Source organism: Echinops telfairi, unplaced genomic scaffold, assembly GCF_000313985.2.
Source record: "Echinops telfairi isolate 266 unplaced genomic scaffold, ASM31398v2 ScPeMD7_7469;HRSCAF=8507_1, whole genome shotgun sequence".
Lineage (NCBI taxonomy): Eukaryota > Metazoa > Chordata > Mammalia > Afrosoricida > Tenrecidae > Echinops > Echinops telfairi.
Window position 1 is genome coordinate 116635877 of NW_022111373.1, and position 15047 is coordinate 116650923.

The following is a 15047-nucleotide window of genomic DNA, read 5'->3' on the forward strand; positions in this document are numbered from 1 at the left end:
CAGTCACTAGAAACAGACACAATGGGTGATCAGGAGAGACCAGTCGCTGGAAACAGACACAATGGGTGATACAGGGTCAGCAAAAAGAGAAATGCCCTCAAAGAGATTGACACAATGACTGCAACGCTGGACTAAAAACATGACCATTCTGAGGATGGTACAGGACTGGGCAGTGTCATGTTCGGTTGCGCATCGGTTTACTATAAATTGGAGCCAACTCAATGGCACTTCACAACAACCACCTCCATAAAGGGCCCCAAAGAGGCCACACCCTCACTCATGAGTCAACCAGAAATAAATTTACTTACCATCACCAACGCCTCGTCCATTGAATGGCCTGCAAAGTGCTGGTCTGAGTGGTAGAAAACTTGTGGGGGAATCATCACTGACAACTTGAACTACAGGCTGGCCATCTTGAGGCTTAGCATTCTGAATTCTCACTACCTTAAGCTGATGATTTAGAAAAAATCTAAGGCTGGTCATGCCCTCTGTGCCTAGAAATTGCAAATTCAATATTCTCTAAAGGAATTCTCATTCTGGGCCTCAATGAATTCTGATAAACAAAATCCCAAGGAAGATAAACATCCACAGTCAAAAATAGCAAATATACACAGAATGAAAACAGACCATGGATAATTTTGAGTATTGGAATTACCAGATAAATTATAAAATAAATATGCTTACTATTTTTAAAGAAAATCAAATATAAATGTAAACATATGGGCAAAGGACGGACACTATAAAGAATGGCAAAGTAGGTGTGGATAAAGAATATGAGGAAGAATGAAGAAGTATTGCTATTAGGGTGTCAGTTTTTACATGCATGGATTTATTCCAAACAAATCACGTTTAAACAGGTCTCTACAGTCAGAGGAGGCTATAGACCTCTCAATAGTTAGTTTAATTCACGTGTCTCAATCTTAGCTTCATTAGGGTGTCTTCCCAAAAAAAGGCCCTATCAAAACTCTAGAACATTCTTCTTTAGACTGAATTCTAATTGTCTTATAAACATATTTACTAACTTTCAAGACTGAGATGCCTTGTCATTATAAATTAAACATTATGTTAAGTGATGATAAAAAGTAAACTAAGGTTATTTTTTTAAGATATTAACTCCAAATTCTAATTACAGTAGAAAGAAATGGACTCATTGAGCATATAGGCATTCTTAGCTCTCTATTCCAAGCCAAATGATACATTGGGGCATTTTTCCTCAAGATGGAAATGATTAACGTGTGTTGTTAATGCCTGTATGACTATCTTCACCTCTTTAATTGAGCCAAAGTACAAATCATTTTAAGAGAAGGTTTCCCCTTAGAAATCCATATCTTTATATCCTGATAAGGAGCCCTGGGGGCATAGTGACTACTAGTTAGGCTGCTAACAGCAAGGTCAACAGTTAGAGCCCACCAGCCACTACTGTACTAGGAAGAAAGATGAGGTTTTCTACTCCCATACAGATTTCCAATATTAGAAACCCACAGAGGTAGGGTACTATGAGTTGGAATTGACTCAATTTCAGTGCGTTTTTGAGTTTTATATCCTGGTGTACGGGAGGCTAATCAATTTATTCACCTTGGTTTTTTGACTTTGTTTTTGTTTTCCTGTTTCCCCCCATTCTCTTGGATGCCACTCTCACATCTTCAAATGCTGGGGTTCGCTGTTTGTTTATTTTGTTTTACTGTTTCTAGACTGCTGCCAAGCTAAAGACATGTATATTGAACAGTTCAAAGAAACTCTAAACACTACTGTCGCCAAGTCAATTGCTGGGTTTTTTGCCGAGCCGATTCAAGTGAGTAATTCAACTTTATGCCTCGTTCAGCTGAATTTTACAACTATCAAGGCATCTTCAATCGAACAATCCACATCATTCCAAACATTTAGTGCCCATTGCTATGTTGCTCATCAAATTCAATTCATTGACTTCCTCTCCTTGAAAAAGGAGTTTCCTTCTCTAGCATGTGTTCGATTTTCTTTAAATATATTTAAAGACCATCTCCTCCAACCTTAAACTGAGCAGATAGATGAAACTATTGAATTTCTCTAGAAAAAGAAACTGCAGCAATATATAGTCGACTAACCCTAATACTCACCTAATATACACACAGGAGCCCTGGAGGCTTAGTGGGCCAAGCACTGCCGCTGCTAGACACAAATTTGATGGTTTAAACCCACCAGCTACTTTTCAGTAAGAAAGCTGTCTGCTTTGTAAAGATTTACCAACTTAGAAACCCTATGGAGTTTGGAATCTAGACAGCCCCTATAAGTTGGTGGCATAAGGGTTACACATTGAACTGCTAACTGAAAGGTTGGCAGTTTGAAACCACCAACAGCTCTGAGGGAGAAAGATGAGGCTTTCTATGCCTGTACGGAGTTACAATCTTGAAAACCATAGAGGCAGTTCCACCCTGTCCTCTAAGGTTGCTATGAATCAGAATTGACTCGATGGTAGTGAGTTTTGGAGTTTATAAGTTGGAATTGCCAAGTTGGCAATAGGTTTGATTTTGGTTTAGGAATCCTCACTTTGTTGAGGAAGCCTTTCTTTATCCTTAACAAGTCCTCTCGATCTGGTTTCTTCTCATCTTAGAAAAGCATGACAATTTGCATAGTTTGGGGGGTTGTTTGTTTGTTTATTTGTTTTTCCAAAAGATGTAGCATTTAAGTACCAACCCTTCTTTTTCACCCAAAATAGAAATAATTTGCTACTACTCCTAATGCCAATGAACATAATGTAATGATCTATCCAATTTGGTCTGGTTTTGCTTTGAAGCTTTTCGAACGTTTCTAGGTCTTCTTGGTCTTTGCAGGGTGTGAATGGAGTCGTGCAGTACCCGAAGGGGTTTCTGAAAGAAGCCTTCCAGCTGGTGCGAGAGAGGGGAGGAGTGTGCATTGCAGATGAAGTAAGTGGCAACGAACGTATTTAGGTGCCATTCACAGCAATAAACTTCTTAAATGCCTGCTCTGGATCCCATGTAAGGAGCCCTAGTGCCACAGCGGGTTAAACATTGGGTTGCTGACTGGAAGGCTGATGGTTCCAATCCACCAGCTGCTCTGCAGGATGGGGCGGTGTCAGGGTACTGCCCTAACACATCATCACGGGTCCAGTAGGCACAATTGTACAGTGATAATAAGTAAAGGTTATAGTAAAGTCATAGAGAGCATGAGAGACAGAAGAGAGATTGAAATAATGGAGTCAGACACATTTCATGGTAGCATGCTCACCTCAGCCTCACTTGGTGGTCCACGTGGAGAGAGAGAGAGAGATTCACTGCTAACCAAGGCTTTTATATTCTCTGGGGACATGCAAGCCATCTAATTACAGGTGAAGACATACATCACAGGAAAGGATTGTGCTATAGGTAATACAGTAATGGGAGGGGGTGAATTAAGGGTATCCACATAATAGGAAGGGGAGGTAATAGAGGTACACAAGTGACAAGATGGGCGGATCCTAGATTCAGGATGGCAGCCTAACTTTTGATGTCACTGAGCCGGTTTGACTTGTTTTCTGGCCCACCATAGAAACCATTATCAATAGGGTGTAAGCCCCACCTACAGGAACCAAGCTAATGGTCACAAGCCTTTAGGGAGAAGTAGCCCATTGTCCTTAACAGCAGGGAGCAGGGCCTACCTGTGGTGGGACCAGACAGTAGTCAGACAACTGACTGCCTTCAGGGAGGTAACTTGACAATCATTTACCATTCGCTGCAAGCAGTGTCCTAAGTCTAACGTCTATATGGGGGAGGCGACTTAAGAGAAACCTTTGTTTCCCACAGGGCAGTCTGCTCTCAAAGAGGTTCATAGCCCTAGAAGCCCTTTAGGGCAGTTCTTCTCTGCCCTAGAAAGCATTAGATGCCTAGAAAGCATCTGATGTGGGAAGTCTATGGTATATCTATAATTTCATGATCTTTGGCCAATGGACTGATTGGCTGAGTAATCAGTGGGTTGGCTTAACAAATACAACAGATCTAAACATTCAAATTGATGTCTATCAAATAGTTTACTAACAGACGTAGTTGTCAGAATATCTTTAAAAGTCCTCTTGGGGAATTGCTTCAGGGAGCTTACAAAGCACATAGGAAACTTACTCTCATAATTAGTTATGAGAGACTGCATCTTAATTTTTACCAAAATAGTACTCACTAACCTGACCTGGAAGCATTCACCTAACCTTGCTGACCAAATTTGCCTGCAAATAACATATTTTAAATATGTAAGAAATCTCGCTCTATGTCAATCACCTCATATGCATGTGAAAAGCTGGACCTTGAATAAGGAAGACCAAAGAAAAATCAGTGCTTTTGAATGATGGGGCTGATGAAGAATAATGAAAATACCATGGACTGCCAACAGGACAAACGGACCTGTCTTGTAAGTACGGCCAAAGTGCTCCTTGTTCCACATCCTCTTCTGAATACAGCCTGAACCTCTGGCAACTCTCTGTCAATGTACTGCTGCATGTGTTGTTGAATGATCTTCAGCAATATTTCACCTTTCTTTGCAATGGATACAAATATGGATCTCTTCCAGGCAGTTGGCCAAATAGCTGTCTTCCAAATTTCTTGACATAGACAAGTGAGGGCTTCCAGTGCTTCATCAGCTTGTTGAAATATTTCCGTTGGTATTCCATCAATTCCTGGAGCCTGTCTTTGGCTAATGCCTTCAGTGCAGCATAGACTTCTTCATTCAGCACCATTGGTTCTTCATCATAAGCTACCTCTTGAAATGGTGGAATGTCCACTAGTTCTTTTTGATACCAAAAACCAAAACCAAACTCACTGCCATTGAGTAGATTCTGACTTCCAGAGATCCTAGAGTGCAGGTTAGAACTGCCCTGTGGGTTTATGAGACTGCAACTACAGGAGTAGAAAGCCCCCTTTTTTTCCCATGGCACAGCTGTTGGTTTTGAACCGATGACCTCACAGTTAACAGCCCAAAGAGTAACCTCTATGCCATCAGGGCTTTTCTTTTTGGCACAGAGACTGTGTATTCTTTCCATATTATTTTGATGCTTCCCGTGACACATAATCTGTCAACTTGCGAAAGGGTGGATCTAGCCTGTCAATCAGGTCAAGCTTGATGGCCTCATTCGGAGGCACGAAGGAGATAAATCGCTCACTAGAGGCCAGACCAACACTCTCTGCTTCATCTTCCTTCTGACAAGACACGTGGAGCCAAGCTGATTGAGTCAGAGCCCTGGAGCTGGAGGAACCACATAGAGACCCCTGCCAAAGCTGAGATGCTTCCACCACCACTGGATCCACAAGACTTTCCACCCACTGGCTTGTGATCTCCCTGCATTTGGCATCATTGCATGTGTTGCATAAGTCTGAAGAGGAATTTAAAGACTGGTATCAGACATATGGGCTAATATCGGACTTATGGACTTGATCTGGACTGGGCATGTTTTCTTAAAATACAATTACTCTTTTATATAAAGCTCTTTCTTATACACATATGAGTGTCTATGAATTTGTTTCTCTAGTCCAATAGTACAACTCAGGGGCATGGAACATGGGATATCATTGCTAATGTCAGGTGGATCTTGGCTGAAAGCAGAGAATATAAAAAAATGTTTCCCTGAGTTTTATTATGCTATGTGTGGATCACAGCAAACTATAGGTAGACTTGAGAAGAACAGAAATTCCAGAACACTGCATTATGCTCATGCAGAACCTATACTTGGATTAAGGGGCAGTTGTGCAAACAGAACAAGGAAATACCTCATGGTTTAAAATCAGCAAAGGTGTGAGTCAGGGTTGTATCCTCTCACCATCCTCATTCAATTGAATGTTAAGCAAGCTGGTCTGTATGAAGAAGAATCCAATATCACGATGGGAGGAAGCTTACTAACATCCTGTAATATGCAGATGATACAACCTTGCTTGCTGAAAGTGAATAGGACTTGAAGTACCTGCTCATGTACATCAAGGATTACAGCTTTCAGTATGGATAACAACTCAATGTAAAGAAGATCAACATCCTCACATCTGGGCCAGAAGGTAACATCATGATAAGCAGAGAAGAGATTGAAGTTGTCAAGGATTTCTTCTTGCTTGGATTCACAATCAATGCTCATGAAAGCAGCAGTCGAGAGAGATCAGATGATGCATTGCACTGGGCAAATGTGCTGCACAAAACCTCTTTAAAGTATTGAAAACCAAGGATGTTACTTGGAGCACTAAGGAGCTCGTGACCCAAGGCATGGTATTTTCAGTAGCCTCATGTGCCTGTGAAAGTTGGGCATTGAATAAGCAAGACTGAAGAAGAATCAGTGTGTTTGAATTATGATACTGGCAAAGAATATTACAAGTACCAGGGACTGACAAAAGAACCAGCAAATCTGCTTTGGAAAAGTACAGCCAGGATGCTTCTTAAAGGCAACAATTGTGACTCTTGGTCTTATGTACTTTGAACATGTAGTCAGGAGAGACCAGTCTCTATAAAAGGACATCATGGTTGGTAAAGTAGAGAGGCAGCCAAAAAGAGTAAAGTCCTCTAAGCTTGCTTGACGCAGTGGCTGCAACAATGGACTCACATATAAAAAACATTGTGATTCTGATGCAGGACTGGGCAGTCTTTCATTCTGATGTCCATGGGGTTGCCAAGAGTTGGAACCAACTCAATGGCCCCCGAAAGCAACATCTGAATCCTGAAATATTATAGCCAAGAAAACCCTCTGGGCCAGTGTCGTAGGAGTCAAAATTGACCCAGTGGCACATGACAACAATATCTAAGAGTGAATCCAGGAAAGCCAGCCTTCGCCTATTGCAGATAGCGATGGATGTCAAAAGTCGGAGGACGTTTTCCAGGGCTGCAGAAGTCTTCCTGGGCAACTGGCTCGATGGCTGGTTGAGCCATCCTGGTCCTCCTAACAGGAGAGTAGACCCAACCACGGAGAGGTTGTGAATAGGATTCATACCTGTTTCCATTCTACAGTCGATGCCTAAACGTGTTGTTGTTGCTGGTGGCCATTGAGTCATTCCAACTCACGGAGACCCCGTGTGTTCCAGAGTCAAACTGTTCCAAAGGAATGTGTTAGCTGCCATCGTTCTTTTTATTTAATCGTTTTATTAGGGGCTCATACAACTCATCACAATCCATAAATGCATCAATTGTGTAAAGCACATTTGTACATTCAGTGCCCTCATCAGTCTCAAAACATTTGCTCTCCACTTAAGCCCCTGGCATCCGCTCCTCATTTATCCCCTCTCTTTAGCTGCCATCTTTCCCTCTCTTTAGCTGCCATCTTTATGGAAAGATTGGTGCGGAGGGGCGGGGGAGTGTCAAACAACCAACTTCTAGGTTACCAACCATACCAAAACCTTCTGTGCCACCCAGGCACCACTTTGCCAGAACATTTTCCTCAACTGAAGACCCTGCAGCAGATGCTGCACTGCCCCGGCTGCAGACTCTTCTGCAATGTCTTCCTCTGCAGCCAGGTCTCGGTTAGCCCCTGGGTGGGCTGGATAACCTTGGTGTGCTGCCTATACAAGCTTGGGCTGCCTGCCGTCGCTATGCCTGTGCAATTTCTGCACATGAGAACTGATCGAAGTTACTCTGCTCCTGCTTAAGGAGGACAACTGCATGGGAAACCAGTTTACAATTAGCTACACCAATGAAAAGGATAAACGTTGGCCTTTGTAACCCACACATCATAAAGCTGTCACCATCTGGATTAACTAGAGGGAACAAAGAACTATAAGAAAATAGAAATTTCAGGATTTTCTAAACAATATGATTGTATTTACTCTTAAGCCCACAAATTGAAACCACCTTCTGCAAGGTGAGTTTGAGAAGGACTGGCCTAATGACTAGCTTGAACTTTCTGACACTTAATTATGTACCGGGCACTATTCACACTGTTTTACATGGTATTCAGTTCATACCTGTAATGGTTCTATAAAGCATGCCCTGTTATTATTACTTCCTTTGACTCATAAGGGAATTCAAGTCCAAGCTGATTAAGTCACCTGTCAAGGTCATGCAGTGTGCAGGGACACAGCCAGGACCCAAACCAGGCTCCCAAGCCTGCACTACTAACACCTTACCAAGCTGCCACTCAGGAACGATTGGGATCACAATAAAAGGTCCCAGACAGAGTGGGAGAAAAATGTGGAACAAAATCATTTAAAAGGCCTGCCTTAATGGTCTGATAGGAACTGGTAGAACCCCCAAGACTATAACCCTTTAGACGCCTTGCAAACCTGGAATGGCCCTTGCCCCCTGAGCTCACATTTCCATCCAACAGCAGACAGGCCCATAAAGCAAGCCCTGACATGAGCAAGGAGGAATGTGCCCCTCCAAGCAATCAACCGTAGGAGACCAAAAGGTCGGCAAGTGCCCAAAACAAAGTTCAAGAGGCAGGAAGGGGCAGGAGAGAGGGTGGGGATGGAAGCAGTCCCACATGGATCATGCTTTCCGTCTGAGAACATTTGAATTTATCAGCATTAGCAGGAGTGATCCCTCAACAAAATACACAAACAACCTCACTGCCATTGAGTCGATGCCGACTCGTAGAGACGCAATAGGACAGAGTAGAACTGCCCCTGTGGGTTTCCAAGACTAACAATTCATGGAAGTAGAAAGCCCCTCTGGCTCCCAAGGAACAGCTGGTGAGTCCGAACTGCTGACCTTGTGATTAGCAGCCCAGTGTATAACCACTCTGCCACCAGGGCTCCGGAGCTTGTGCTAAAAGCAATCCTTCAAGCCAGTTCATTCTGAGTTAGAATCCTTGCTGAGAATTTGCCTTGTCATCCCCAGATACACCCATTTGGAATCTACATTTCAACAACATCCCCACTCAAAAAGCTCTCTGAGAATCACCTGGGGATCTTGTTAAACTAGTTTCTGCTTCAGTAAACCTGGGGTGGAAATGCAACGTCTCGGCAGAGTGTTGGACTGAAATGAACTGCTTCAGAGCCCTGGATGAAAGTCTATGAAACTGACAATTCCTAGGTGATGCTCTTCTAGCTCGTCGTGTATGCTACACTTCTGCTGCAAATATGGAGCAACGAAGGCAGGTTGACAGGGAAACAAAATGGACCTGTTTTTCCATGAGTTCGCAAGTGACCTCATGCGGTTAAAGGAAACACCGGGCTCAGAGGCGCCTTAGTAGAAAGTAGGGGTCACAGGACTAGAACCCAGGTCTGTCAGTCTGACTCCCATATATCTGCTAGCATCTAATTCTAGCTCCTGAAACCAGCCATCGTAGCAGCACTCTAGAGATGACAGGGAAAATGAGAACGTGGCCTGAGAAAGGATGTCCCTTAAAATGTATTTCAAACTCAGCCTCAAGTGTTCACATCCCTATTTCTGACATGTAATGTCTGTATGTGTGGACAGAAAAAAAATGTACACAGAAAGAGATCGGGGACCCTTTCCCAGAGAGGCTCCGGTAGACATTTATTTGCATGGACTTGTTTAACTTGCTCTGTTCAATTAGGCGCTGCCAGCAATCTTTCATTGATTCTGCCAACCCTCACGCTGTATCAGGCCCTCTGCTAGGTGTTGTGGACATGGAGAGGAACGAGACGAAGTGCCTGCATCAGACATGGACGTGGGTGATAACAGTCCACAGGGATAGGTTTGATGGCTTCATGCTCCAGGGTACATTGAGGCAAGCCTTCCTAGGACTCAGGACAAGTTTTGAAGGACACAAGAGGAGTTAGTGAGATGAAGAAGCAGAGAGCATTTTTCAGAGAGAAAGAAGAATGTACACAGAATCTCAAAGCTAAGATCAACTTTCACCCCACGTTTCTAGAGTACATTGTTATTGTTGCTGTTGTGTGCTGTCCAGACAACCGTGCAGCTGGGGCCTCCTCATGAGACAAGTCTCAGGGAGGACAGGGGATCTTGAGCCTGTCTGGGCTGAAAAGCAATGGTCCCAGCCCTGCTGGACCACAGGTCCCACTTTTTGCAGCCTGGGAGAGATCCAACTTCTTCCCACTCCCCACTCTCCCATCCCTTGCTCTGTCCCACCACACCAAACTCACTGCCATCGAGTCAATTCGGGCTCATAGTGAACCTATAGGACCCGGTAGAACTGTCCCTGTGGGTGTCCCAAGACTATAACACTTTACAGAGTAGAAAGCCTCCTTTTTCTCCCGAGGAACAGCTAGTGGATTTGAACTGCTGACCTAGTGGTTAGCAGCCCAACTTGTAATCCACTAAATCACCAGAATTCCTTGCCTGCTCACACAGGAAGTCCTTATGTTAAGGATTATTAATCGTCATGAAAGTAATGCAGGTGGTTTGTGCTCCACTCCCCACATAAGGTTGGTGATTTGAACTCACCCCACAGCTCCACAGAGGAAGGGCCTAACTCTACCTGTAAAACAGTTAGAGCCAAGAAAGCCCTATGGGGCAGTCCTACTCTGGAATACATGGGGTAACCGGGAGTTGAAATTGACTCTAAAGCTGATTGATTTCTTTCTCTTTAAATCACAAAGAACTCTCTCCAATGCATTATGGAGACGACCCTCAGAGCAGCCCTTTGACATCTTGTCATTTATCTTTGTTAGATGAGCTAACAGAAGCTTGGAGACATCAAGAAACATTTCTAGAATCTCATAAAGCTAGTAAACAAGTTGCTGTTGTTAGGTGCCCTTGAGTCAGCTCAGACCCACAGCGACCCTCAGCACAACAGACAGAAACCCTGCACAGTCCTGCGCCGTCCTCCCAACGGTCCCAAGGCCTGAGCCCACTGTGGCTTTCCATCTGGAGGGCCTTCCACTTTTTTGCCACCCCTCCACTTTGCCCAACATGATGTCCTTCGCCAGATCATTCTCTCCTGACAGTATGTCCGGCGTATGTAGGATGAAATCTTCCCGTCCCTGCCCCTAAGGAGCACCCTGGCCTTACTTCTTTCACAACAGATCAGTTTGTCCTTTCAGCAGTTCAAGGCACTTTCAGTATTCCTCTCCAGCACCACAATTCAAATGCAAACAAAAGAGGTGCCTCAAACCAGGCACAAACTAAGTGCTTGGTCCACAGCGGTACAATGATGCTGATGATCATGGTGGGGATGATGTTGATGAGGAGGAATGCGGGGGAAGGGGGGAGCAGAGGAGGAAAGGGAAGAGATCAGAGAGCGAGAAAAGGCAATATTTCTTGAAAGTATGTCTTGAATGCTTCCAATGGTTTTGAATCTGTTCGCATTAGGTGCAGACAGGCTTCGGAAGGTTGGGCTCTCACTTCTGGGGCTTCCAATCCCACGATGTCCTGCCTGACATTGTCACCATGGCTAAAGGAATTGGAAATGGCTTTCCCATGGCAGCAGTTGTGACCACTCCAGGTAGGAGCATTGGGCGGGTTCTACTTCTGGATCTTCTGCATTGAGGAGGGCATAAAATACTTAACTTGAACTTGTGTGGAGTGGAGATTGGGATGGGAACTACACAGGGCATATCTATGCAAATAAAGGAGAGAAAGTCGGCCTACAGGTTGTGGAACAGGCAGAAGGAAGCCAACACTTGCTGCTCTTGCTATAAAACCAGTCACCTCCCTCCTTCACAATGAAGATAAAACCAAAGAAAATAGCCCTTAAATGTCATGGGAGTCGCATTCTCAAAGGAGATGCTTACCTGATCTTGCCATGTCAATAAACTATAGACTCAAGGTCCAGAATGGCAGATTATTGATTAACAAAACACCCAAATATGGTTCTGGGTGATGAGGCAGAACATTCTAGGAAATGAACACCAGAATGAACTTCATTTTCCAACTTCATGAAGTTTTCAAGAAAATAATTTCTTATGAACCCCTTGTTCTAGGAAATGTGTTAATGATTTAGTTTGTTGTCCCACCAGCAGGAATCATACAGCAGAGGAACTGAAATATATCTAGGTGCCTTGTGATATCTCAAGGTGCCCTGGGAGAACAATCATTACACACTACGCTTAATTATTTACACCCACCAGTCAGTCCGCAGGAGAAAGAGAGCAGTCTGCTTCTGTCAAGAGTACAGACGGGAAAACTGGGAGAAGTTCTGCGCTGTCGTATAGGAAGCTGCCAGGAGTAGAACTCAACAGCAGTAGGTTGGGTTGGGTTTGCAATAACTCAGCAACATTTCTGAATGAATTGTTAGTTATCATTGAGTTGGCTCCAACTGAGGGTAACCTTATCTACGACACAGCAAAACATTGCCCAACCTGCACCATCTTCCAGCACTCAATCAGACAATCTTCGGCTGGGATCTGTAGGATGTTCATTGGCTAATTTTCAGTAGACTACCACCTAGTCTGTCTCAGTCTGGAAGCTCTCCTGACACCTGTTCATCATGGGAAATCCTGTTGGGATCTGAAATACCATTTGGCACCACTTCCAGCATCTTAGGACTATGCAAGTCCCCGCAGTAAGACAAGTTGTCAAACAGATAGCAGATTCAATGAAATGAGGTACAAAAATGCAGAGATAGGAGATGAAGTGGCATGGAGCAAATGTATTCTGTGAAACAAGGTGGACATTAGGTCACCAAGTACTTGATGAGAAATTATTTTTCATGAGATTGCCTTCTTAGAAGACAATAAATTTAATTTGCCTAATTGAAGGTCTTATACATTCCCAGAAATCAAGTTTGCAGGTAGCTGTAGTTCATACAACACATTACAGATTTTGCTGTCACTCCGACGATACTCTCCTGTCTCCACTCTCAGGTGGGTGAAGAGTGACTTGGAAGTGGTGCCACGTACAACACAAAAGTTAATAGAATTGTATGGTGAACGATGATGCCCAAGAATGTGTCCTCCTCTCTCACCCTTTTATTTTCTCCCCCTAGAGATTGCCAAGTCTTTGGCTAAACGCCTGCTTCACTTCAACACCTTTGGAGGGAACCCCCTGGCCTGTGCCATTGGCTCCGCTGTGCTTGAGGTACCTTCTAGAAGCCCAGTTAGCATCACTGAGATGCATTTCAAGCACACACACACACACACACAATACTATCAGATTACATTATGAAAGTGGAAAGTAATTTCTAGCTCATGAATTGAAGTTAGCTTTTCAGGTGTTATTCTACTCCCCTCTTTCTTAACTCTGCCATGGACTCTGTCTGGTTAAGAAGTCCTATGCAATAGAAATCATCTATGCAGGAAATGCAGTGGACTCTGTGAGAGCGGGAATTTAACAGGACTGCCTTGTTTTGGAGGGTCACCCAAGTTTTCTGCATTTGACAGGGTGCAGCCTTAGCACTTTTCTATCCCTCACATTAGTGGAAACAATTTGAGTTTTCCTTCTCTGGCAGGAAGTTTTCAGCTCTCACAGGTAGACCTCGACTTAAGACATGGTTTCATTCTGATGACTCCATAATAAATGGGTTCAAACCAGGGCTTTAACCCAGTTCATGCCGGCTTGACATGCTGCTGAGAATTTGCATTCCACTCAGATAGGGTGAATCAGCCTCTACAGTACAACAGGGTCCACTGGCATTACATAAGCATTCCCTAGGAATCTTGCTAAATTGTAGATGCTGATTCAGTCTGTCTGGGTGGAAGTGCACAGTCTCAGTTACAGATCAAACCAGAATGAACTAGTTGGATGCCCTGGTTCTGATGTAGGCATTAATTATCATTGCCTTTATTATCAATGCAGGTGGCAGCCAGATTACAAACAGGTTTCTTTCCTAAATCTGCCTTTACATTAAAAGTCAGAAATAGTTAAGTACAGTCACATCTAAAGTCAGTCAAATGTTTGTCTTTTTATATAGTGTGACTTCCTGTGCATAACAACAAAAAACATTAAAGAAACATTTTCAGCACACAAAAATATCTTTAACATAATGTATAATAATAATAATAATGTGTTTGGCATGCATCTCAAAGTATCATCCTTTTGTTGTTATAAACCCTTAAATGGACCTTGAATTTTTAATATAACATGTTTTACTGGGATGGGTCCTTAATTACAAGTTCTATATAAGTCCAACATTTGTATGGGAACTGTATATATATGTGTGTGTGTGTGTGTGTGTGTGTGTGTGTGTGTGTGTGTGTGTATACTCTACATATAACTTCTTGAGATATAGGTGAAGACTTACAGAGCAGATCATCGATTTTATATTCAATAACTTATACATCCATTTCAATCCCCTCAATGCACCATCCCTTATCCTGCACTTGCCTGGAGTCTAGCAATGATATCAACTACATGTAAGTAGACTTCATCTATATTGTCCCGAATCAGAGATTTCTGCTGAACACAGAAGGGAGGTGAAATCCTTTTGATGCTGTCAGGTTTCCTCCTCTGAACCCGCACAGGACTTGGCTTGGCTCAAGAGGCCACAACCTCAGCCTAGAGTGCTTGTGCTGAGGCCTTCTGGGTCAAAGTCGGCACGCTCCCAGAAGAGCAAGAGCCTGTGGTACGTCTTTCCTCGGGACAGCCAGGGCCAAAGGATCTTATTCACCTCTGTATCGTTTCCAACAAAGCCTAGCACCAAAGAGCCTCGGGATTATGGGTTCTATGTTGTTAGCTGCAAGGATGTCTGGCTTTTCTTCCCTAAATTCTTCCCCACTCCTGAGTTGACAATGGAGGGTGGGGGGATACATCCTCTCTGCATGACATTTTCTCACCTCCCAGCAAAATCTGAGTAGTACATGGTGTGGCTACACCAAAATGTTGTTTGGGGGCTCATGTCTGCTTATGTCACTGTCTGTTCCCATTGTCATTAAGCCTAGGATGACTCATACTGATCCCATAGACAGAATCAAATTGCCCCATACAGTTTCTTGGGCTGTAATCTTTGCAGAAGTAGATCACCAGGTCTTCTCTTCCATGGAGCTGCTGAATGGTTCAAAGGACCAACCTTCTAGTTAACAACCATGTTCTTAGCCACGGCCCCCACCAGCGCATCTAAATTACTGCAAAAGAGAGCAGATACACTCACTTCCGTGCATTTTAGATTTTTTTTTTATAGAAGGTCATTTTGGACTCTCTATTTCTCAACAGGTGATTAAAGAAGATGGTCTACAGGAAAACAGTCAAGAAGTTGGCAACTATATGTTACTGAAGTTTGCCAAGCTGCGGGAGGAATTTGAAATTGTCGGAGATGTCCG

At 43.5% G+C, this 15047-nt stretch overlaps 1 protein-coding gene across 1 annotated transcript in view; it reads left to right on the forward strand.

Annotated features, from left to right (window-relative positions):
• The window catches only part of AGXT2 (alanine--glyoxylate aminotransferase 2), a 65436-nt gene that overhangs the window by 34502 nt on the left and 15887 nt on the right, over positions 1-15047 (forward strand). Inside the window, exons 8-12 of the mRNA XM_045285260.1 lie at positions 1692-1792; positions 2808-2900; positions 11164-11296; positions 12779-12870; positions 14941-15042. Coding sequence (XP_045141195.1) covers positions 1692-1792; positions 2808-2900; positions 11164-11296; positions 12779-12870; positions 14941-15042 — 521 coding nt within the window. The remainder of the gene's footprint in view (positions 1-1691; positions 1793-2807; positions 2901-11163; positions 11297-12778; positions 12871-14940; positions 15043-15047) is intronic.